Raw genomic sequence first — 24,054 nt, 5'->3', positions numbered from 1 at the left:
AGCTAGTCAATTATTTTAATTGTGTGAACATTAGCATAGTGACAACTATTGTCGATTATACTTTGCGCCATTCTATTGCCAAAAAGAGGATTCGAATAATAGAACATCGTTGTGTAATCATGCCAAATTTACAGCAGTTCCTTAAACAATTGCGTACTGTGGAAATTCCACGATTGATAAAACAATCGGTTTCAACCTTGAATATAGTCTGTGGTAATGAATCTGCCGATTTTGATTCTGTTGCTTGTGCCATTTCATATGCCTACTTCGAGCATGCTAAGAGTGCCCAAAATGTTTATGTGCCTATAATCAATATCCCAAAGGAAGACCTTATGATGAGGAGAGATATAATGTTTACTTTGAACAAGCTAGACATCTCACAAGATCTTTTGTTTTTTAGAGAAGACCTTATGGAATATAATAAACAATTCAACACAATCAACGCAGTGATTGTTGATCACAACGAACTTCCAAAACCAACCAAGCAGCTAATAACAGATGTTATTGGTATTATTGATCACCATGCGGATAAGCAATTATATCCGAATGCCAATCCTAGAATTATCACAGTTACTGGAAGCTGTTCATCGCTGGTAACTAACTTCTGGAGTAAAAACTTAGAAAGTAACAAGTACCATGAGGCTCTCAACGACTGTGCACCGCTACTTATTTCTGCTGGTCTTCTAGATACTGCAAATATGAAATATAAAGTTGAGAACCCCGACGTAGAAGCATTCAAACACTATGGTGATTTGAATATTCCTCTATTTACTCAATTCGATAGCGCTTTCCGTGAGTTAAGATCAGCCAAAGACAATATTGATGGTTTGACAGTAAAACAGTTAATCAGGAAGGACTATAAGGAATATGATTTAATCCCTAAGTCTTTGGAATCCAAAAAATTAAACTTTGGTGTGACTTCAATTGTTGAACCGGTAGAGGAACTATTCAAACGTTTCAATAGTAAAGATAATTTTTTCAACAGTTGCTATAAATATAGAGAGGAATATGATTTAGATTGCTTAGTATTACTAACTTCTTGGAATGACCCTAAAGAGGGCAGATTCAGAAGAGAGTTGATCATTATTCCAAAGGATGGTCTTTACGACACTGTCGAAAATTTGTGCAATAATGCCCCCAAATTGGAACTCAAAGTTTTGGATAAAGAAAGCCAGAAGTTTGTAATCTATGAGCAATTCGACTTGAGCTCAAGTAGAAAAAGAATTATGCCTTATCTGCAAGACGTCTACTCAACAATTTAAACACCTTTCATATTTATAAAATCAAAATATCGACACTACAGTACTATTTTAAGTCTTCAACATAAGATCCTACTTAAATATAGAAAACAATAACTTGAGAATCAATGATATATAAATTTCATTGTTTTAGTTTACATAATTTTCTATTATGTTGATAAATGCATTGGCATAATTTCTACAAATCAAAAGTTAGGATGCAAACCCGACTTGCAAATGCTAACTTCAATATTATAACAGCTCCCCTTTAACACTCTCAGTTAGTTATTAGATTCATTATTGTCTTGTGGCTGCTGTTGTTCTTGCCTTAGTCTTTCTTGTCTCTGTTGCTCTTCCTCCATTGACAAACGTAGAGCCATAGCCAACTCTGGGTCCATGGAAGGATCCACACCAAAATCCATTAGTGAAGAATCCATGCCGTTTGCAGCACCGAACCCATCATCATAACCACCCATCCCGCCGTTTTCCAGGATTATTGGAGATGAGGCTATCACTTCGTATAGCAACTTGATATTGTTTGGAGACACGGATAGTAAATGACTAACATCTTCGTTCGAGTCACCTTGAGGGTTACCTTTGTTTGCCAATTCAATGAATTCATTCAGTAATTGTTCATTAGTGTCACTTTCACCAAAATTAATTATATCAATAGCTATATTGTTCTTCTTTAACTTTTTTGCTTGCTTTAACAGGTCGTCTCTGTGTTCTTCAGGTATAGGACTGCAAACAAATGCTATTATTCTTTGATGTTGGACTTTATTTTGACGATGCTTCAAAGTCAATGCTGCTACCTGAATGGCAGTACATAGTTGTATAGACCCTTGAATCAAGGTCTCGTGCAACCCAGACAATATCTTACCGAACTCAGTTGTGAATGTAGAAAGGACTCTTGGATTTTCACCTGCTGAGGACAACAACGCTACTGTATTTTCAGGATTACTGTTCCTCTTGGCCTGGAAGATAAACTCAACTGCATCAATCTGAGCTTCAAATCTTGTCCTTGGGAAATCACCATTTCTGGCATACTCAGAATTATCAACTATCAAAACTGTAGCTTCCAACACCATTTTTATTTTATTGTTTATTTACTTGGAGTAACTTTTGGTTTCCACTTGCTCTTAAAATATGTTATCCTAATATAATAGTGATGCCTTTTTCAATAAACTGTATTGTATTATAGCTTCCCGTTCTATAAGGCCTCGGCTCTAAACTTGTACAAAGACCACACCTATTGCTCGAGAGATGTAAGTGGCCGCTAATAGTCCCCAATTGAAACAGTACTGCACGCCATACATAAACCAATACCAAGTAGGTTTCACGGTATTATTCAAAGAATCCTCTCCCTTTGCTTAAAGCACTGCTCAATGGGAGAGGGATTCATTCCGGAATTGCCACCTGAACGATCCCAATGGACGGCCTCCTCTAAGTGTGTGTGTGTGTGTCTGTGAAAAGAGACACAATGTTCTCCCGCTACATGTGCGGCCATTTGAATGTCTCACATGATACAGGTATTTCAGGATATAGCGGTGCACGAAATGATTGAAATGATATGCCACTGTAACAAAGCCACAACTACCAAAAACAACAACAACAAATCACAATGGTCTCTTGGCCCAGTTGGTTAAGGCACCGTGCTAATAACGCGGGGATCAGCGGTTCGATCCCGCTAGAGACCATTTTATTTTTTTTCACGTATCAATCTTATCTTTTGAGTGTCATTTATGACGTAACTTTTGCTGTTTACCTGATATCAAAAGTCATGTGAACAACCCCCATGCCATTGCAGTTAGTTTTTTTTTTTTCAATTCTTTCTTATTCTATTCCCTCTTTTAAAAGTAGTTTATGAATCATACTTTGCTTGAGGATTACGCATTGCAATTGGGAGTTTTCTACAGTTATTTGTATAGATACGTGCAATACAATTTAGTTGTATAACATCCCTCTGGAAACAAGGTGGAGTCAATGAATGATAAAAATAATAATTGAGGGAAAGTTTATGTGTCTATCTAGGGATAATCATTCTCTACCTGAGCTTTTTATTCCATGGGTGTGATACATCTACTATTCCTAGTTATTAGTAAAAAGATATTTCAATTTTTTATTTGACTCTGTATTCCTACGATTAAGAGGGTATAATAAAATTAGGATAGTAGCTGCTTTGTAGGTATTTCCTTCCGACAAGCGGCTACATTGAATTTATCCTCGAATTTGCAAAGGTTCTTTAGTTCTTCTCCAAGAGAAACTTTTAATAGAAAAAAACTAAAGATCAAGGAAACAAAACGAGAATATTCAAACATTGATAAATATATAATACAAAATGCATTTATTTAGAATACATTAGAAGTAAGGTGGAATAAAAGAAACCTCAAAAAGACAACAACAAATCAAATGGTTCAGAACAAAAATGGGAAGGAATAATTGATAATTGTAGAAACAGCTGGTTTTTCTTGTAAAAACGGAGTAAGCATATCTTTAGTTTGAGTATTAGCTGTAAAAACACTTTATCATGCAAATTATGTGTTATTATCAGTTAAGGGAATAACAGAACGGTAGTATAAGTGCAGTTTTTTTTTAGTACAATTGAAACCAATACTTTGGCTTCATTTTATCAGTTGTAGCAAAATAGAAAAATAAGATAAGATCATTGGGAATTTGATCTTGACTTAGAGCCAGGATGCGATCGTGATCGCGATGAGGATCTCCTCGATCTTTTGATCGCATCGTTATGCCCATTTAGTAGATCATGCCTTGTGACTACGGCATGGCGCTTTTGCCATCTCTCCGATGTCCTGTCTACAGCTTTTTCCTTCTTCCATCCAAAAAATATATCCTTAATCTTCTGTAAAGTCTGATCCATGTAAATGCTGTTATTATTCATAATGAGCTCCAATAATGGTTATTTTAAGTGAGGAGGTTTAATGCACAAACTTCACGTCAGGAAAAGTAGTATGGCAGATCAACTGTGGTATTCTTCAGTATACAACGAGACTACTGAAGGTCAATATCTTTATTACTGTCTTATAGCAAAGAAAATAAATACATAAACAAGACATGCTTATACAATTTGTAAATAACTACTCACATTTTATATAAAATATATGACCTCTTGCAACCAGCATGGATTATAGCTGTGTGAGGAGTTACCAAGGATAGCTTTAGATAAACATAAGAATACTCTCTTCAATAGGCTTACTGCATCAAAACTTGGTTTGAATACTAGAAAAAATGTACAAATATCTTGAAAACTACAGGTCTCTATGGATAAGCTTGTGTTACAAACAAGAACTTGATCAGAAAGGACATAAGAAGTAGGCACAAGCCCTTTATTTTTTTTTAAATTCTTTCAACTAGAGGAAAGTCTCAACAATGGCAGGGGAAGACTATGGTCTTCTGCGCAGAGTTCTGGTATTCTGGCTATCCCTTTCCAATTGAGTGCAAATATATGTGCCAATTGAGCAGAAAACTGAACAGAACACCGAGCTACATACTTGTTCTAATAGAACGGATACTGCTTTCTATACTGTTTTAGCCTCCAATCTCGTGAATTTACGAAAATCTATAGCAATGTAAGAAGACTACTAGAGGAAACTGAACATCAAAAAACGAGGCTTCGTTCAGATACCTGGCACTACGTATAAATGCGAGCGATAGGTGCAGCTAGAGATGTAAATCCAGTTCTAACACGGTTGCTCCAATTCTTAGAGAAGCGAACGATGGAAATATTGACTACTCGAGACAACATTGTAAAAACTAGTAGTTCCACTGTGCTCATTTCAATCAAATCTAGCTGGGTTCCGCCTCTTATCGGTGTGTGCTTCAGGAATCTGAGATATCTGTATGGGATTTTCATAATAAACAAAGGTGATTCACTGGCTTTTCATCTTTTTCTTCGTAAAAGTGGGCTTATACTTGTTGTCTGGTTGTTCGTATCTCGAATGGAACAGTTTATACAAAGAGGTGTAATCCAGTCCTGTGCTAAGATAAACTAATCAGTGCGGGGCTGTTTCTTACCTACATTGACATATACTACTTAGAATTTTTTCCTTTTATGTTTTTTAGCATTTCCTGTTTGAGCAAGATACAAGAATGCGTAATAGTGACACTAAGGTGGTTATATCCGTTTTACGTGTCTTTCCTTATATTTTTCTATTTCTGGTATCTACAACAGCTTGAGTAGGACACCAAACAAGATCGAATTTATGTTCCTTATTAGGTAGTTTGACCTTATTGAGACATTAGCTTTGGATATGGTTTAATATCTGGTCCCAATCCGCCCAGAAAAGGTAATTCAGATCGTTTCAGCATGTCTTGCATCTTTAAAAGATCTAATTTGGGAAGTGAGGCTTTGACCGCATTGAACAGTATACAAATGCATCAATGAAGACGGTCATGTATCAACATAATAACTTGAGCTTTGGTCCAAGCCATGTCTGCTTTGAACCGAGCTTGTAACTTAATATGTTACACAATGTACAGTTATCTAGGTAACTCATGTAAAACCAACTGTAAAAGCATGTATTGACATTTACTCAATGATAAATTGCATACAAATGTAAATCATTACTTCTATTATTAGTATAATTTTTTTATAGTAAACAGAATACATGTCTATGTCAAGCGTTTCAATAATAGTAGATAACGTAAGACCTTGTTATTTCATTCTCTATAAAATTTGCTATTTAACAATAGATAGTTTCCAGTGTACCCGCCATTCAATTACGTATCAAAAGTATCTTCTAGTCACGAGATCAACATCTTTGACCACAAATGAATGCTTTATATCTTTGTCCACATCAACTCTGAGCAATAGTTCCGGATATCTGTCTTTCAGAAACTTTATCAACTCTGCTTGAGTGTGTTGTGAGACCCAGTGGTCATTATCGCTAAACAATAACCACAACTTCGTACCGTTGTCTTTACACTTAGTTAGTAAATTCTCTTGAAAAGCCCAATCATCTCTAATTTCTAGCATTTCATGCGCCGCCAATCCTAACACTTGACGTAACGTTTCCCGTTGGGTTAGTAGCAAGAAAGTACCTAGGATAATATGATATTCATCAAAAGAACATCCCATAGCGAACGAAATTAAGAGCTTTGTCCAATATGCTGGTATAAGCTTGTTAAATATATTCGAGCTGATAAATGATAAGTATTCATTTACATTGGAAATATAGTTGAAAACTCTTGTGAATATCAGACCATGCGATGATTTATGTATGTCTCTTATAGTAGGAGTTATTAGACCAAGTTTAGAGACTCGACCCACTAAATCAGGCGAGCTAACGACATGTTGTGCAATATAAGCACCCACTGAATGCCCCATAATTACAAGCTCCCTGTTGGGATCATTGTTAATCTTATTGATTATATCAATCTTATGTTGTGTTTGTTGCTTCAAGTCATAAATGGGCAATGGATTCTTTCTAAACTTCTTTAATTGGCTCGACTCAATTACGGTACCAGCATGAGATATGCCTAGAATCTCCCAGGTAGGGTTTTTATCATGAACTTTAGCCAAAAATTCCTGATAGTACTCTAACAATCCAGGGTTACCAGGAATCCAAACAAACAATGGTGAACTTTCATCATTATTAGTCACAGTTGGTTTTATATGAATGATACATGTAGGTAATGCCGAATCATGATATCCTTGAACTGACATATGTGACAAAGTTGTACCTTCTATCGGGGTATGACTTCTTTATTTGAGACCTACGTCTACCAACAAACAAACTAAACTGCATTTAAACGAATTAAGATATTGCATGTTAGTTTCGCTTAATTTTTTCAATTTCCCGAGTAATACTGGCCCATCTGTTGTTTTCGAAAAAACTGACAATGGATAAATAACAATAGATAGAGCTTACGAATTATAACTACTGTTTAGCAATATAGTATTTTATAATTTAGTAATTATCTCAGAGTAGCTATTTAGAAATATAAAAAGCGCTATCAAAACTTAAAATACCTTTCATCCACTTTAAGCAGTACTTGAATCTGTTGGGCAAATCATCCCCTTGATGCTGTGATGATGAAAAAAAATACTAAATCAAACTTGTTTTACCATTTCTTTGTCAGTACCAGTTCAATTATCGATAGCATTTAAATCTTTGAGGCTCTGTTCTAAACTTTTTACACAATGTTGATGATAAGATAATTGGAAAGTTTGAAATAACTTAATGAGGCTCAGCAATTCTGAATTCTCCGATACCTCAGTCATCACTTCTACAGCCTCGGTAGTATTAGATACAAATTCATCTTCCAGTTGTTCTAGCAATTGGCCATCAGTAGAAGTCTTACTATCCTCCTTCAAGTCCTCACTGTCCTTGGTATCCTTGGTCTCCTTGGTCTCATCAGCAATTGTTGCATTTGTTTCAGTTTTTTCCTTTGTTTCAACCTTATCATTCGCTGCTTCTTTTTCTTCAGTGTTAGTCTTATTTGCATCCATCGAGGATGGTTTAGTTTCGTCTTCATTACCTAGTTCTTTTGAATCAGTCTGTTTTGATGTTTGTGCTACTTCATATCGCATAGTGTCGAAATTTAGTCTTGATTCTTCTACTTTAGCCCGAAGAGTATGAATTTTTTGGAAATTTTTCTGCAAATAGTCTTCAAGTTTTACATTAAACTCCTTAATCATCATTTGATCCATCTCTGTCTTACTGTCACTTATCTCATAGAAGCAGTCGCTCCATATCTTGAATATCTTGACCAATTCATCAATGTCCTCCTTTTCATCTTCGTCCTTTGTTTCAATAGATTCAAATATTAGTTGTGAATCCTTTCCTGCCCTCGCAATAGCAGAGGCAAAACTAGGAGGACCCTCATGTGAGACTTCTTTGTCGGTTAGAGTTTTTGATGCTTCTGTTCCAGCCTTCTCCACATTGCCATGTTTTGGAATAACGTTCTTTGTCAATTCACTTATGTTGAACCATTCTTTTGTCTGCCACCAGCTGGACAAAGACTCGGATATGTTTGGTGGATAGTCATACCCTTCAATTTCATACGTCTTTGTCACTATCAGGATTCGCTTCAAGACTTTCTCGATAGAGTCACACTTCTTCTCGAGCACAACGTACTGTGGCGGTAGCTTACTGATATCCCTTTCATTGCCAATAGCCTCCTGCAAGAACCTAGTCTTGGCCTTAATCGATAGTTTGGTCTTGGGGTCATTGAATTGCTGTACTAGAGACTGCGTACCTTCTGAGATAGATTGCGTTATCGACTCCAAATTAAACTTGAACATTTCCGCTCTATCCTTAATGAAAAAGGTATTTTGCTACTTTTATTTATTTTATTTTATTCTCAATAATGCTTTAAAAGATGGATCCTTACACTCCGATATTGCATACCCATTAAAGGGCGTCAAATAGAATATGTATGCATCCCAATCCTGTTTTGACCTTTTCCGGTGTGTTGCTAGTTACGATGTGGAAACAATGGAAAATGGACTACACATCACCATCCACGTGAGACGCAAGTTCAATGAGAGCTTCGAATTTAGACTTCTTAGCGGCATAGTCGCACAGCAGTCTCATGCAAGCGGTGGTGTACATTGCCTCAACCACCTCGCTGTTGATCTGGATGTCTCTGCGCAGGAGGACCAACTCCTCCCGGCAATGTCTGTCGTACACTTTTCTCCAGGTATAGTACCCTTCCATCATACTAGTTTGCACATCACTGTAGAATCAAAAGACGTTGTACTGGTACATATTTGTATGTATTGCCGTTATATACCGTTTACACATGGCAATACTATTGCTATGGGATGTGAGTCTAGTGATCCAGATATAACCGCTGCGGATCGAGATTGCCATGGGAAGAACTCCGGCGATTGGAGATGTGGTAAACGCCGATAGAATGCTCCTTCAGTTTAGAACGGACTGTCCATGGAGATGAAATCGAGTCGATGGGGGGGATGAAATAGGGGTGTTGTGAAATATGTACCTCTCTCTGTGGTTTGTGTGTGTGTTTGTGTAAGTCCCTATATAGGTCTGTATGGGCAAATATAGTAAGATGAAGAGCATCCCTGAGTGCCCGGAACGGGTAATACCAAAACAAGGATCGCTTCTGTTCAAAGGGTGGTTTGATGTCTCTGACAAGGACCTGTACGAATGTAAAGTTGTAAGTTCCAAAATAGATTTTCCTACAAACGTCAGCAGCAAAATCTCAGTCACGGAATAATCTGTGTGTGTGTGTGTATTTGATGTTTTGATGTCTCTTCCTCTAGGCCTGTCTGTGCTATGGGTACTCGTATCCCTTAAGGACAGCGCACGCTAAGACGGGGCCGTATAGATTGTATATTTGCCATTCCCGGTTGTGGAACATCCGAGATGATTTTCTCCGAGGATTGTCGGTCTTCTAAAGCGGGAGAAGTACTCAACACATCCCTTATAGTGTTACGGGGAGGATTTTCCCGCGAAGAACCCACCGCACACCTATCCCTTCCTTCTCTCACCCCTTCCCTCAAAATGCCTTATGTCATGCGCACGCAATATTCTGAGAACTCATCCTGTCGCAGAGAATCCGAAATCCTATCCCTATTTCAGTTTTAATTTTGTCTTTTTTTAGTGGGCTCTCAATAAACTCCCTATTACCATATCACAGTACACCACGCACACCAGAGCATTTCCTCTTCGTCATCGCCATTTCCCAAAACGGCATGCCATGCCATCTCTGTACTCTGTACTCTGCACTCTGCACTCTGCACTCTGCACTCTGTACTCTGTACTCTGCACTCTGTACTCTGTATTCTGTGCCTCTGGCTCAAAGAGTTCCACCCGAGAAAGAAATCACCCTCTTTATCCTTCTTCGGATATATGCATCGGCACACGCCATTATCTAAGAAGAAACCCATCCTTCCTGTATAGCCCTCCCCTATTGAGATTTCTCTACTCTTCTGCTATGTGTTTTCTCTCTGGGAAATTTGGGTCTCACAATAACAAACCCACAGAGAGTAACCCACGTAGCACTGACACTATTGGACCAAAAAGAAGTGGTCCCTACAGTGTCTCTCTTCCCTTATACTCTTTTTGATTGCTCCCTTTTCCAATAAACAATAACATTATGAATTGCAAATTAGCTGAAAATACTCAATACAACTACAATACTCAATAAACATAACACTTTACATACAAGAACCTCCTTTTCACCCTTTGCCTAATCATCCTTCCCCGAAAAACCAAATAATAAAGCTAAAGGAGAAAGGAGGAAAGAAAATTTTTTCTCTTTCAATTCATATATAAGCGTTACTTCCTAGGGAACAAGGAATTGGAATTCTATTTTTTTTCCCTCTTCTTCACATAATAGAATTAATCTTTAAATTACATTAAGAAAACAAAACAAAACAAAACACTACACAAGAAAAAAAAATATCATGCTAGCTGTTACTGACAACCTATTACGTATAGTAAACTTCGTGTTTATGGTCATCTGTATTGGTCTAATCTCTGACCTAATCGCTACTAGAGACCGTCACTCCTCCCGTGTCAACTACTGTATGTTCGCTGCCGCTTATGGTATTGCTACAGACTCCCTATACGGTGTGTTCGCTAACTTCTTCGAAATCTTGGCATGGCCTTTGATTTTGTTCACATTGGACTTCTTGAACTTCGCTTTCATGTTGACCGCTGGTTGTGTCTTGGCAGTCGGTATCAGAGCTCACAGCTGTAACAACGCCCACTACAGGGAAAACAACAAGATTATCCAAGGCTCCGAGAGAAGATGCCGTGAATCCCAAGCCGCTGTCGCTTTCTTCTTCTTCTCCATGGCCATCTTCTTGGCTAAGATGATCATGTCTCTATTGAACATCTTCTCCAACGGTGCTTTCGGTACTAAGTTCATCAGAAGAAGAAGAAACAACGCTGAAGTCGGTGTCCCATCCGTCTCTCAAGTTTAAGCCCTAAGTCTGAGTTTTTTTTAGTGGATAGAAATAGTGCTGCCGCACTGTTTCTTTACCCCCCACTCCTCGACTTTAATTTTATTTCTTTTCCCTCTTCGAACAAACCATTTATTTTTAATAAAACAAGCATTTTTATCATGAACATATTCCCCTAACCAAAGAACAATTGTGTTAACCTCATCATATGAAATTATACATGAAACTGAAATACAGAAATTTTACTTTCTAAAGAATTATGCTAGCCGCTATGTCTCATCTGGATGAAAAAAAAAATAAGTATCTTGCAAAAGAAAAGCATTTGTTTTGGTATTTCCCTTCTCATCACTATTTTTTTTATTGCATCCAAAAATTCTTTTGAAAAAAACTTTTGATGAGTCTTTTCTTTTTTTTCATTTCATATGAGATTTTTTATGCCTTAGCTTTTTCTTTTTCTTTTTCTTTTCCATTGTCTTAATTTAATTGTTTGTGATTAACACGGTTGCTTATTTTGTTTTTACTCTAATTTTTTAACCATACCCAATCCCCCCCCCCCCCCCCCCCCAAGAATTGAGAATATCTTTCATGCGAGTACACTTTTTTTTTTTGCTTATTTTCTTTTCTCAATTTAGAAATAACAAAAGTGTATTTCTATTTTATTCGATTCAGTTTCCTGTTAAGTTATTTTATTTGCCTAATAATTATTAACTATCTTTTGTTTTTCTTTTGACTTGTATGTCATGAAAAAAATTGAAGATACAAACATGAATAGGAGATGAAACTTTTTACTCTCCATTACAATTTTCCAATACCTATACTGTATCTCTTTATTCTACTTAACAACCCCACACCCCCTTCTTTTTTCTATAAGTAATAATAATGAATTAATATCATTTTCTATAATTAATAATTTCTCTAACACAATTCTTACTATCAAAATCATATCAATCTACGCAAATGCGAATATGAAAATAATATGTATTTCATGTAACTTTTCTTATGAAATTAATATGTTTATTGCAATAAAATATATCCCTTATTTGAAAAATGCTAGCGAAATGAAGATGGCCTATATGCTTTATGTTACATACAGATTTGTTATACATACGAATGCTTACACATTCTTTTTCACTTTCATAACTTCATATGGCTTTATCCGTTTCACCACATCCCGTGGCACTTTCTCCCACTCGGGGTAATACTCCATCCCCATAATGCTATATGACAAACCCAGCTTGACTTTACTGGGATCAGCCATACGTCGTACACCCATGGTGGATATACCACCGCGGCCTTCGGGCCCATACAGCAACTCGTTCACGGGCTCCTCATCTTTCTTCTGCAACTCATTGCTGCTCTCCCCATAGTAATGCGTCTCCCGCACATTGCTGTGGCACAACAGCGGATTCTCCCTCATAGGGTACAGAATCGGCCTGTACCCGTTGTATAACATGTCCTCGCTCAACAACCGGTTCTCCAAGTACCTCGTCATGGGCACCTTTGGCAGTTTCCTAAATATCTCATTAACACGTTTCATCAGTCTTCGTAGTCGTTTCCACTAAACCAAGAGTACACAAACATAGAAAGTAATATTGCTTTACCTATATATACTTAAAGAAAAAAAATAACTAACTTTATAGTCTTAGTCCTTGATTCCAAAAGGTTATACATATGCTTTTACACATTTACGTGCCTGGTTCCACCCATAGCTTGTAGTCATCGCAAAAGATATATATTGCACACTTGAAAAACCCATTGTTTTAAGGGAGGGGAGAGCCTCCGCTCGGTAATGAAAACATCGGAAAACGGGGTTTTCGCTCTTAAACCGGCTATCCCCCCTCCTCCCATTCCCCTACCTCACATTCAAGCTCTCTCTTGAGCCATTTCCGTCTGTAAAGAACATCGACATAACCACAATAGAGTCGGATCTATCGGTGCACCCTTCCCACTCACAAAGCATGCCCACACACCGTACATGCCGATAGCCCCCCTCCCTCCATCTGACAAGAACAGCCCAGCAAGCTAAGTTTCAGGATAGGTCTAGATGACTATCGGTTTCTGGATCAAACTATGCTAATTTACTCACACATACCAACATAATTGATAAACACATTCTGTATGAGTTATATGCGATGGAGAGAGAGAGGCCGATAACGCAGGCCATTCAAAGTTCTCTGGCCTCTTCTTAATCTAACCGAGAAGCCTGGGTAGAGTACCTATGTACGGTCACACATTTGGGCCTTGTCCGCTGGTAAACTTAGTTTTAACCATGTTTCAAGAACTGGACTATTTGCCATTGACACGGTTCCTGATAGTCGATAGCAGTATGTCACGCTTGGACCGCAGATCAATACAATAGTATTCCAGGTCGTTTTCTGAAGTGGGTATCCCAAGCTGATTCTCTAGCTCCAGCAGTTGCGACTCGACGTCCTCTTGGGCATCGCTATCTATATCCGTATATTTTCCTACTGGAATGCGATCTATATATGTTTGAAACATCTGCTTTCTGTCCTCTAGACTCATATGCTTATACCAAGCTAACATCTTGCTTAGGAATTGTCTTTGTTCAGACTTGGTGGTGTAGTCCTTGATCCTATATTTCTTGATCAACTTCTTGTCCTTGATTATATCTTCTGGTATCGTATCCGGCTTGAGATCATAGTTGGCAACCAACTGTGACAAGTAGTGATACTTAGTGGGCTCAAATTGATCATCACCAGGATCACCGCTTTCTTCATTAGACTCAACAGATCCCGCATTACACCATTCTTCAAATATATTCTCACGCACCGCATCATCTATGATTTTGTAAAACTCCGGATCTTGTGATACTTTCTCACTTTCTATGCGCCATGTAGAGTACTTGTTTAATTCATGTTTCGCAAACAAAGCAAAGTAGCTATCCTTTATGTCTTGCCCGAGTTCCTGGGTGATATCCGGTACTTCTAATGTATTCGTTTCATCAGGCTCTTCAACCACTGCTTGTTCGTCTCGCTTTGCAGGTTCTTCCTCATCATCAGATGAATAATATCCTAACAAGGCATTCTTAGTGTTCTCTAAATTGTTCACTGTGCTACCCGACTTCATATCTTCCGAAGTCTTGGCAGCATTCATATCTTCCCGAATGAAGTCAATGTCTTCACGAATCTCATTAACCAGATCTTTCGCATTGGTTCGACACCTGTAGCCTCGTATAATCCCAATCAGTAACAAAAGCCTGTCCTTATTAAGTAAATCAATTAGCTTGAGACACTCGGGATGACTTATTTTCCTGGACCATTGGCTCTCATTGCAGTTGTAATATTTCTTGGAACCATCTGAAAATATAATAAGAGCCCAGCCAGCCAATAACTCAAAGGCAACTAACGGTTTGATTTCTATCTCTTTGTCTGCAGTCTCGTCCTTTTGCTCCGTATCGGGCTTAGTCCAGGTGGTTTCCTGGGTCTTGGTGTTATAGTAGTACTTTAGTCCATTGGGCGCAGTATACTCCTTCCACAATTTACTTCTGCTCCTTTGCATATTAACCTGTACTAAGGTGAATACTATGGATAATCAAACCACGGAGTAACTTTCTCAGTGAAAGCTTTATATACAGCTTGAAACAATGTGATTAATGCTCATCGCTTTTTGTTTTTGTTTTCCAACTTTTTTTTTTTCATTTCCTAGGTGCTCTTCTCTTAATTAAAAAGCTTAAAATAATAGCCTTCAACAGCTATTAGTTTCACCAAAGTTGAATACCGTCCTTGCACTTGCTGTCCAACAAAAGTTATAACAACAAATATTGATTTGTATTGGATTGCTGCATATTGTTTTGAAACTGTCACCGAAGCACTGTTCGCAAAAGAAAGTTATATATGCTTGAGGAGAAGCTCTGATACAAGAAACAAACGAACACCAAATGAAATCATTCATCACAAGTACTGATGTCCCAATAGGTTACAAGACACCTTCTTTCCCCTCGTTATATTGGCCCATCAACGACCGGCGCTATGACACAGCTTTTCTGTATTTCATAGAGGACATTTGGAAGTTCACATTGTACTGGACTTTCATATTTAATGGAGCATTCTACGGTGGAGCTGGTCTCTATGCAAGTTTGACCCACTGGAAACGCGGTGGAGGCCTGTGGATATTTGGCATATATATGCTATATGCGGGGGTGCAAGGAATGATAATAGGAACTGTGATGGGATTCCTAATCGGTGCAATATACAGAAGTGGACTATTTTCTATGTCTACATGGGTGCCCATGTGCTGTGCAGTGGTCCAGATATTATTGGATGTTACTATGAGTTATTCCATGGTAGGATCAATTATGTGACTCTATTGAAAGCCATTATTTTGAGTTTCTAGCTGTTTGAATTCCAACTTGGTTTACAAAACCATGCAAGTGCTAGAGTACCAGTAATGAATATAACACAAAGTGACAATAAAAATACTGATTTTGGCCTATCAATTGTGCACATATAGGCTTCAACAAGATAAATTTGTCATGCTCCACCAATGTATACTATTTTTTGTTTGTATTCTGACTGATCGCCATTTTCGCCAAGTTAGAAAACGCAGCAACACGGATATGCGTGTTATGAAAAAAATGCAAAAAAAAGATGAGTTGCAAATTATATAAGTAGAGTGGTGCTGCAACGGTGGCTAGATTTGTTCAAGAGCATCAATTAAGCCAAATTATAACCATTCAAACATTGATCAAGACATTAAAATGGAGGAGCATTTGTCTATGGGATCGGTTTTTCCCGTACACTATGGATTGCAGATAGAAATCGACCCTGCTAAGGCTAACTTCAAAGGTGAAGAACAATTGCAATTGAATGTTAGAAACAGTGATAATATTAACTTCCCTAAACAGTTTACCTTACATGGCACAGATCTCGTTGTTCTGTCTGCTGAACTTATGGATGATTCTACTGGTACTAACTTTGATCAATTTGAAATTACCTACAAGAAGGAAGAACAGGAGATCGTGCTGAAATATGATATGGATAACCTATCCATCTCAAACAATGCAGCATTGAAAATTAAATATATCGGTAAACTCAATGATATCAAAACTCACCAGGATAAGACTACTGGTGTATTCAAGACCAATTATATGGGGGGATATCACGATGACCAAAAGTCTAATAACATTGTCATCTCCACTCATTGTCAACCAACTTTTGCAAGAAGTATTTTTCCATGCTTTGACGAACTATCCTCAAAAACTACATTTCAGCTGAGTTTGACTTCTTTAAGTCGGTTTAGTGCAATCTCTAACAGCAAAGTCTTGAAGACAGAGGAAAGAGCCGATGGTGGCCAGGAATTGAAAACGACCCATTTTGAAAAGACACCATTACTTCCAGCATCTCTTTTTGGATTTTCTATTGGTGATTTTAGAAAAATCAATACTGTTACTGAGTTTGATGGGATTTCTACTGAAATTGGTATATATTCACCATGGAGAGTAGAGGAGGCCACATACTCATTAGATATAATGAAGAAATACATCCCATTACTGAGCAGTTATTTTAATTTTTCTTACCCCTCTTCCAAATTAGATATTGTGCTGCTACCATTTCTATCCGATATGGCGATGGAAAATTTTGGTATGATTTCAATACAGGCAGCACATCTATTGATATCACCTTCTATGCTAGCCAACGAAGAAGTTCGAAAGCAGCTACATCAATTGGTTGTACATGAATTAGTTCATCAGTGGATCGGTAACTATATATCTTTTGACTCATGGTCACATCTGTGGTTCAATGAATCTTTTGCTACATGGTGCTCATCGCATATATTGGAAGAAAATGGAGATTTAGCAGATTATTGGAACTCCATTGATTATATCGAAAACCAATTGCAACCTTCAATTGAAAGAGACTCTGATATTGCGGCCCAGAGTATTGTGGAGATGGCAAAGCATTCTGAGAAAAGTTTAAGAAATGTATACACCCATGAAATTTTTGATGCACACTCATATAATAAAGGAATTGCATTATTAAGATGTTTTCAGTTAACTGTGGGTTCAGATATGTTCAGAAAGGCCTTCCAAGAAATTTTTCGTGAGATGAAGGAAGGAAATGAGCATTTCCATAAAAGTGCCATCAAACCTATTGATATATTTAACAAGATTGGTTCTTTTCTGAAATCTGAAAATATTCCTAAATTTTACACATCATGGACCCGTACTTCTGGTGTACCAATTGTTAGTGTTGAGGAACTTGATGGTAAGACCAAACTGATTCAACATCGTTATATTCCATATTCTCATGGTAGTGAAGCCGACCATGAAGATATTCCATACTATGTGCCTATGTTTAGCATTTTGGCCGACGGTTCAAAGGATAAAAAAAATATTCTATTGACTGATAGGTCTTTAACTATAGACAATACTATCTTAATGTTAAATCACAATGGACAAGGCTACTTTCGTGTTTCATATGAATCTGAAACTATATATGATACAATAGTTGAAAATTTACAAAACTCCAAATTGGATGATAACAACCTAAAAACAATACTCATAGACCTAGCTTATTTCATTGGTGATAAAAAGTACCAAAAAGATGTCCATATTAAAGGTTTATTCAAGATTCTGTCTGCATTTGCCGCTAATTCATCAGTGATTGTAGAGGATTACTGGTGTGGTCTATCGACTGCACTTGATATAGTTCGTCGAATCCACTCCACATTGGGTGCCGCACAAAAGGCTAAATTAGCGAACAAGATAGTTGATCCTCTTTTCAGGGCAATGAAGTGGCCACAACAGAATTTTGCTACGGAAATGGCAAGCATGGAATCTAATGAGACCAAGGTCAGAGGTGATATACTATATCTACTACAAGATGTAAAGGATATAAACCATGGTGTTTACAGTCTTGCAGATAACTACTTTAAAGCTATTATGACTGGCCCTGCTTCTTCAATTCCTATTGGATTAATTGGAGGTGTTTTTTTGCTGGTATCGAAAAGGTTTAAAAATGTAAAGCAATGGAAGAAACTATTCGAACTGGTCAAGTCAAGTAGAGGAATTGCATCTCATATTTTTCAAACATTTGATTCTAAGACTCATACCGATATTTCGGTAATTATTCAGAACATTGCTATCGAAAACCTAGCATGTTCTCGTAACGAGGAAATAATACGTAAGGTATTGAATTTTGTGGCTACAAATATCGAGTCTAATGGTGTTAGCAGAGCTCTTTACGGTTTACACAATATTGGCACACGCTCTACTATTAATGATAATGGTAAAGAGGTTGGACAACAGGTTCGTGATGTTGCATGGCAATGGCTAGAATCAAACTACGACTTATGGGCTAGAAAGGCTATGCGCGAAGGTTCTCAAACTGCTGAAAATCTATCTAAAGAACTGGACGGTATTATCTTGTATATATTTGAGATGTTTAGAGATTCTGAGGGAAAGGTTGATAAATTTATTCTTCGTAAGGAAGAATTGTTAGGTGTGGAGAAGATTCATTTAGCTCAAATTTGGCTAACTGTGAAGGAAACTACGAGCTCAAATAAAATCATAGCTGGTTCAGTGAAAGCATTGTTATAATCTATAATCTATAGAAGGTAGCTATTACAATAAATACTATAATATTTTTAACAGATGCCATAAGGCTGCCACAGTATAAGATCTGAATATATCAAGTATGTTGGTAGTCTCCAACGATCTACATTTAAAGGGTTGAATCATTTGGACCCTAGCCAAAGCCATCAACGCCTGTGATCAACACTATTTGTTGATAACAAATTGCAATTTCAAATCAAACGATAAATTATTGTCAAGATCTCCTACTGCATTATTAATCTATTTTGTATTGAAACATAAAGCCACCCTGTTCAAAAATACTAACTCAAAATGGATAAGGTTAAGGAGAAACTTACAAATTTGAAGCTAGAAGCTGAAAGCTGGCAAGAGAAATATGAAGAATTAAAGGAACAAATGAAACAATTGGAACAGGACAATATTCAAAAAGAGAATGAAATCAAATCATTGACTGTTAAGAACCAACAACTAGACCAAGAAGTCGAGAAGTTGGAAGATCAGATCAAGGAAACAAAGGAACTAGCCGAAGAGTCAACTACACTTAAGTCACATAACGAAAACTTTAACAAAAAGAACCAAATGTTGGAAGAAGAATTGGAAGAAACTGATAGGAAATTGAAAGAAACATCAGATAGGTTGAAAGAAATCGAATTGAATTCTGAGACACTAGAAAGAAAGACGGCTGCGTTACAAGAAGAGAGGGATGAATGGGAGAAGAAGTATGAGGAAGTCGCTGCCAAATATGAGGACGCTAAGAAAGAGTTAGAAGAATTTGCCAACTCACTTGAAAATTTATGAAGACAGATGCTGGTAAACATTGCATTACTACACCTTTTGAATCAGAAGTGTTACGTGATCAATCTCACTCTAAATGTCGTGAAAACACCAATGGATTATACAATAAGCCTATGCAATTCAGTATTGAGTTAGTATGTGGTATTGTATTGCTAATAATTTTAGTCATTCTATCTAAATTTGATGTAGTTTACCAGCATTGATACTGCTTTACACACACATGATGTTCAACTGCATTTCCAAAATATCAAGAAGTTGTACTCGATTTACGTTAATTGGACCAGATATAGAATTAGTATAAAGATATTCTAACTGCTAAATATTAATAATTTTAAGAAGAAAAAAAAGAAAGGAACCATAATCAACAGGAATAAAAGAGAACTAATAGCATATATATATATATATACTATCAGGTAATATGTCTTAATGTTATATATATATTCTGTAGTGACACACACATCATCATAACCTACGTTTTTAGAACTAATGTGGTCTAATACAAAGGCTTGACCATAAAATATTATAACAATGTCAATTGCTCACGTCTGCCATTGGTTGCAACAGCCAATATGCCATACTATTAATGTCTTTACTTGGAAGTTAAATGAATGAATTATTTTATAGAAAAATGGATTAGAGTATACTTGAAATGCTTTATCAATTTGATATTGTGTCATAGAAATGTATATCCGAAATCATCATTCACTTACACTACATATCAAGGGTTTAACCTTCCTCAGTATCTGCCAATTACTAGACATCATGGATTAAATTCTTACATAGAGGAATTCATTTCGGATTTGCTAGGAAAGCTGGATCACGTTTATCATTTAAGTTTATTTGTAATTTCAAAGCATAATGGTTGGGCCATAGAACGCTATGTTTTGGATTTTGGCCAGTTTCAGCACGGCCAACCAGTTGATAAAGATATTGTGCTTAAGGAGGGAGAAGTTTATGACGAGTTTCGATCTAGTTTGAACAGTTTAATAACATACTTAGAGAAACAAACACCAATACGTGATGATACTGTAACATTTGAGTTTGTAATTGATACGATAGAAATGGCATTGGGTAGAAAATTTGGTATTGATATGGATCCGAAAACGTCAAAGTCTCAGGTAGTTGATTTTGAGAGGGATACTAACTGGATAAGGTATCATGAGGATCAGAATGTTCCAGACGGCAAGGAACATAGTGGCGCCTATAAACCAAAATTAAAGGTAACTGCCTTGATTGGGTGCGACTGGGGCCCTATATGTATCCAACAATATAACGAAAGACTGATAGTTCCAAATAAGGGCTTGAGTCAAGTATATTATGATGACGACCAAACAAACAATTTTGAACTCACCTTAGGCTCTTTACAGTAGGCCATTATGAGCTTGTAAGATATGTTCTACTAGAATAGACATTTGCATCGTGTGAAAATTACTTTTTTGTATTAATATTACATGTAACAATATTTATTTTAATCATTCTATAACTAAGATAAAATTCATATTGGTATATTAAGAGCTGTTGGAAGGTCAATATTGCTTTTTGTTTTATAATAAAAGCTGGCTACAATCCTTAATTGTTAGGGACCCGCCCTATATGGTTACAATTAAGATATGCTATACTAACAAAATTAGTATTAATGACAACTTTTGATTATTATCTGTTTCTGCATCCAGTATCAAATATGTTCTGGGCTATGTCCTTCAAAATTACCTGCCTGGCTTACATTGATATTACTGCTGTTAGAAATGTCAACAAATCTTTTAACGCTTGGTTTTCTATTTGGACTATTCTTTGACACCCATTCATACGATGTACCGTTTTTCACAGGGACAAAGTCATCTGTGGAAGAGCTTGACACAGTACCCGGTGTATGCTTGTCACTGGCCTCTTCCTCTAATATTGGTCTCTCAAAAGTTCTCATACTAGTATCATGAGGTATATTTTGACTAGAGTGACCACTGCTCTCGGACAGCATTTGACTAGAAAAACTATTGCCTTGTGAAGATGTTAAATTGCCTTTTTTCTTACTACCCATATCCAAGAAAACAGAATCTCTTAAACCGAGAGTAGATTTTCTGGGGTCTTTAGGGATATCAGCTTCATCAGAAATTGTGGTATTCATCAACTCTGCTGTTGAAACAGTATTCAAAGAGCTGTAACTGTCTCTAATGTTTCCTGGTTGGTGGCTAGATCTAGCTGAAGCCAAAGTATATCTCCAGGACTTCTTGTGTGCAGGAATGCTGTCCACGTAAACGGAAGACGATCTGATGTTAGGCTCAAAGAAGGTACTATTTGTGTCTTTATGTTCTAACAGGAGGTCTCTACTATTAGTGTTATTGGTATCATAAAATATATCAGACTTATTGCTGCGCTTTTCATCCATAGTGGAGGTATCTGAATCAGTAGTTGAAGCATCATCGAGTTTTAGAGCGTTTAGCATGTCTAGCCTTCTCTTAGCAGAATCGGCATCACTATCATCCTCAAAAGGATTCTCCAATGATGTAGCTGCCTTGTTTGGATTATTAGCAGGATTATATGGGTTTGGTGGACTAATATTTGGTGTCTTTTCTTCATCCTTTGGCTCGGTTTTCTTCTTGGATCTGTAGAATAAAAATGCCAGGACAACTAATATTATTACTGCAACAGGAATAGCAACACCACAAGCAATTGCCGCTGTCTTAGTAGAATGTTTTTTAGAAGCTTTAGACAAAGGTGCTACTGCTGAACTGGATTCGGTTGATGTAGAAGTCACTTCTACATCACTAGTCTTAGAATGTGTTGCTGATGTTCTAGTTGAACTGTACAGCGTAGATGAATTGGTAGCATTGGCTGATGTTGTTATATTTGTGTGGTTGGTAGTTAACTTATCCATTCCAATGATGGTGAATGGTAATTGTTGTGATAATGAATTTTTCTGAGCCACTAAATCAATGGTTAGTCGTTGGAAGTTCTGAGGAACCCTTCCCATGAGAGTTAGGTTGCTCGAAACAAAGTTCAACCAGTCATGATCAGTGTCACCCTCATATTTTACACTAACATTGGTGTTATCGAAGTCAGTAAATTGTGAAGGTAAGAAATTATAGTAGAACCATTCACCTCTAGTAGCATTTAGATTTGGCAAGGATGAAGTAGCAAATAACTTTGTTGTTGCCTCGACTTCGAAGTTTAGATAGATAACATCTCCATTAATATCATATATAACAACTGAGAAATTACCAATAGGGCCATTGGCAGATTTGATCATGTCCTGTGGTACAGTTCCTTCAATTGTGTCATTGTTCAATCTAATCCAGGCCGGATTGTTTACAAGATTGAGACTTCCTAGATTATTTGTTGTTATAGGAGCATCATCATAGTAAACATAATTTAAGGGCACTTTGTATGATATATTACCAGTCTCTGTAACATTAATCACTAAAGTATTTTGAATGGAGGTAGTCAGTGTGTGTGCACCTATAACTAATTCAAAAGGAACCTCGATGCCTGCGTAGCCATCGATGTCTGTAGCTATCAGCGTTAGATCGTACGCAGTTTGAGGTGCTATTTGTGAGTTTACCACAGGAGCACTACCACTGAATTTCAAATTGGCCGGATCGAAGAAAACCCAGTTAGGAAGAGGGGCATTGTACTGGTCAGTTCTGCCATAGTATGCGACTATCTCATCAGAACTATCAAAATTTGATCTATCGAATGTCACATTAAATATCTGATTAGGTGTCAGAATGAGACCATTTTTACCATTAGTGTATCCGCTATTTTTCAGCAGTGCCAGAAGATTAAAGTTCGGCGAAAGTGTTATGGCTGGTTTATTTGTCACAACAAGCTGATATGTGTTATTGAGCTTGCTATTATCGGACTCATCAGTACCTTCTAAGATGAATTTGAAATATTGAACCTGGTTGTCGCCGTTAAAGAGGTCAGAAGGCGGCAGTCCTTGTATGGTTCTGCTGTCTGTATTGAATGTCAGCCATTTTGGCAGGTCATATGTCTGATAACTTATCTGCACAAGGTCATTGACATTAGATTTGTATGTATCATTAGATATCTGAAACACGAACTGCTGGTTCGTCCTCGCTACCGGCGGTATCTGTTTGGGTATTGGGTAGGCTTCGTATGGCGCACAAAGAGCTGTGCCCAATAGTGCACATATGAGGTATATGAGCTGTATTGTTTGCATTGTGATTTCCGGTCTATCTTAGTTGCTGATAAAAGCGGGTTTTCTAAAACGGTGAGATTGATTATAGTAAAGTAAAGTATTCGAAAACGTGGATAGAGGTTATATCGATGTGTAAAATGTAGATATCTTAGGCGTAAAAAGGACCTTGTGTGGTGTGGTGAGTTGAAGAGAAACATCTACCAAGAGACAAGAAAAGCTGTTTCCTTTTATTTGATTTATTTTTAGACCTCAAGTCATATAAGTCAATTGCATAAACAACCACTTTTCACTTTTGGTGTTGACCGTATGTTCTATTTAGAACTTCCATGCATCTATTTTTGGCATTTGGTGGTTCTAATTTCCTAGATTAGAAAAGTTCAAGACCAAATGTGAAAAGGGTCTATATCAGCGTATCTAT

The 24,054-nt window shown here is 37.1% G+C and overlaps 15 protein-coding genes and 1 non-coding gene across 16 annotated transcripts; 7 read left to right on the top strand and 9 right to left on the bottom strand.

The window, feature by feature from the left end:
- Positions 1-119: 119 nt before the first annotated feature.
- Positions 120-1,262, top strand: PPX1 (exopolyphosphatase; the record flags this gene model as incomplete). Its single annotated transcript, XM_449150.1, has 1 exon — positions 120-1,262. The coding sequence occupies one exon, from the start codon at positions 120-122 to the stop codon at positions 1,260-1,262; it is 1,143 nt and encodes a 380-aa protein (XP_449150.1).
- Positions 1,263-1,519: 257 nt separating this feature from the next.
- On the bottom strand, positions 1,520-2,326 carry RPN10 (proteasome regulatory particle base subunit RPN10; the record flags this gene model as incomplete). Its single annotated transcript, XM_449149.1, has 1 exon — positions 1,520-2,326. One exon carries the CDS (start codon positions 2,324-2,326, stop codon positions 1,520-1,522), a length of 807 nt encoding a protein of 268 aa, XP_449149.1.
- A 535-nt stretch (positions 2,327-2,861) lies between these two features.
- tI(AAU)7 lies at positions 2,862-2,935 on the top strand. Its single transcript has one exon. It is a non-coding gene; the product is annotated as a tRNA-Ile (tRNA).
- Positions 2,936-3,900: 965 nt separating this feature from the next.
- GVI51_L08503 (uncharacterized protein) lies at positions 3,901-4,116 on the bottom strand (the record flags this gene model as incomplete). The annotated part of the gene is made up of 1 exon (XM_065626649.1): positions 3,901-4,116. The coding sequence occupies one exon, from the start codon at positions 4,114-4,116 to the stop codon at positions 3,901-3,903; it is 216 nt and encodes a 71-aa protein (XP_065482721.1).
- Positions 4,117-4,887: 771 nt separating this feature from the next.
- Positions 4,888-5,109, bottom strand: GVI51_L08481 (uncharacterized protein; the record flags this gene model as incomplete). Its single annotated transcript, XM_449148.1, has 1 exon — positions 4,888-5,109. The coding sequence occupies one exon, from the start codon at positions 5,107-5,109 to the stop codon at positions 4,888-4,890; it is 222 nt and encodes a 73-aa protein (XP_449148.1).
- Positions 5,110-5,982: 873 nt separating this feature from the next.
- Positions 5,983-6,921, bottom strand: GVI51_L08459 (bifunctional triacylglycerol lipase/ester hydrolase; the record flags this gene model as incomplete). The annotated part of the gene is made up of 1 exon (XM_449147.1): positions 5,983-6,921. The coding sequence occupies one exon, from the start codon at positions 6,919-6,921 to the stop codon at positions 5,983-5,985; it is 939 nt and encodes a 312-aa protein (XP_449147.1).
- Positions 6,922-7,344: 423 nt separating this feature from the next.
- GVI51_L08437 (uncharacterized protein) lies at positions 7,345-8,502 on the bottom strand (the record flags this gene model as incomplete). Its single annotated transcript, XM_449146.1, has 1 exon — positions 7,345-8,502. One exon carries the CDS (start codon positions 8,500-8,502, stop codon positions 7,345-7,347), a length of 1,158 nt encoding a protein of 385 aa, XP_449146.1.
- Positions 8,503-8,707: 205 nt separating this feature from the next.
- GVI51_L08415 (uncharacterized protein) lies at positions 8,708-8,920 on the bottom strand (the record flags this gene model as incomplete). Its single annotated transcript, XM_065626648.1, has 1 exon — positions 8,708-8,920. The coding sequence occupies one exon, from the start codon at positions 8,918-8,920 to the stop codon at positions 8,708-8,710; it is 213 nt and encodes a 70-aa protein (XP_065482720.1).
- Positions 8,921-10,632: 1,712 nt separating this feature from the next.
- Positions 10,633-11,154, top strand: NCE102 (Nce102p; the record flags this gene model as incomplete). The annotated part of the gene is made up of 1 exon (XM_449144.1): positions 10,633-11,154. The coding sequence occupies one exon, from the start codon at positions 10,633-10,635 to the stop codon at positions 11,152-11,154; it is 522 nt and encodes a 173-aa protein (XP_449144.1).
- Positions 11,155-12,247: 1,093 nt separating this feature from the next.
- Positions 12,248-12,670, bottom strand: SUE1 (Sue1p; the record flags this gene model as incomplete). The annotated part of the gene is made up of 1 exon (XM_449143.1): positions 12,248-12,670. One exon carries the CDS (start codon positions 12,668-12,670, stop codon positions 12,248-12,250), a length of 423 nt encoding a protein of 140 aa, XP_449143.1.
- A 749-nt stretch (positions 12,671-13,419) lies between these two features.
- URN1 (Urn1p) lies at positions 13,420-14,652 on the bottom strand (the record flags this gene model as incomplete). The annotated part of the gene is made up of 1 exon (XM_449142.1): positions 13,420-14,652. The coding sequence occupies one exon, from the start codon at positions 14,650-14,652 to the stop codon at positions 13,420-13,422; it is 1,233 nt and encodes a 410-aa protein (XP_449142.1).
- A 379-nt stretch (positions 14,653-15,031) lies between these two features.
- Positions 15,032-15,454, top strand: MAY24 (May24p; the record flags this gene model as incomplete). The annotated part of the gene is made up of 1 exon (XM_449141.1): positions 15,032-15,454. One exon carries the CDS (start codon positions 15,032-15,034, stop codon positions 15,452-15,454), a length of 423 nt encoding a protein of 140 aa, XP_449141.1.
- Positions 15,455-15,850: 396 nt separating this feature from the next.
- TMA108 (Tma108p) lies at positions 15,851-18,691 on the top strand (the record flags this gene model as incomplete). The annotated part of the gene is made up of 1 exon (XM_449140.1): positions 15,851-18,691. The coding sequence occupies one exon, from the start codon at positions 15,851-15,853 to the stop codon at positions 18,689-18,691; it is 2,841 nt and encodes a 946-aa protein (XP_449140.1).
- Positions 18,692-18,997: 306 nt separating this feature from the next.
- Positions 18,998-19,483, top strand: TPM2 (tropomyosin TPM2; the record flags this gene model as incomplete). The annotated part of the gene is made up of 1 exon (XM_449139.1): positions 18,998-19,483. The coding sequence occupies one exon, from the start codon at positions 18,998-19,000 to the stop codon at positions 19,481-19,483; it is 486 nt and encodes a 161-aa protein (XP_449139.1).
- Positions 19,484-20,088: 605 nt separating this feature from the next.
- On the top strand, positions 20,089-20,850 carry REV7 (Rev7p; the record flags this gene model as incomplete). The annotated part of the gene is made up of 1 exon (XM_449138.1): positions 20,089-20,850. The coding sequence occupies one exon, from the start codon at positions 20,089-20,091 to the stop codon at positions 20,848-20,850; it is 762 nt and encodes a 253-aa protein (XP_449138.1).
- Positions 20,851-21,155: 305 nt separating this feature from the next.
- AXL2 (Axl2p) lies at positions 21,156-23,657 on the bottom strand (the record flags this gene model as incomplete). Its single annotated transcript, XM_449137.1, has 1 exon — positions 21,156-23,657. One exon carries the CDS (start codon positions 23,655-23,657, stop codon positions 21,156-21,158), a length of 2,502 nt encoding a protein of 833 aa, XP_449137.1.
- Between the last annotated feature and the right edge of the window lie 397 nt (positions 23,658-24,054).

The sequence above is a fragment of the Nakaseomyces glabratus genome, chromosome L (genome assembly GCF_010111755.1).
Source record: "Nakaseomyces glabratus chromosome L, complete sequence".
In the NCBI taxonomy this organism is placed as follows: Eukaryota; Fungi; Ascomycota; class Saccharomycetes; order Saccharomycetales; family Saccharomycetaceae; genus Nakaseomyces; species Nakaseomyces glabratus.
This window is presented reverse-complemented; position numbering and strand designations above follow the sequence as displayed.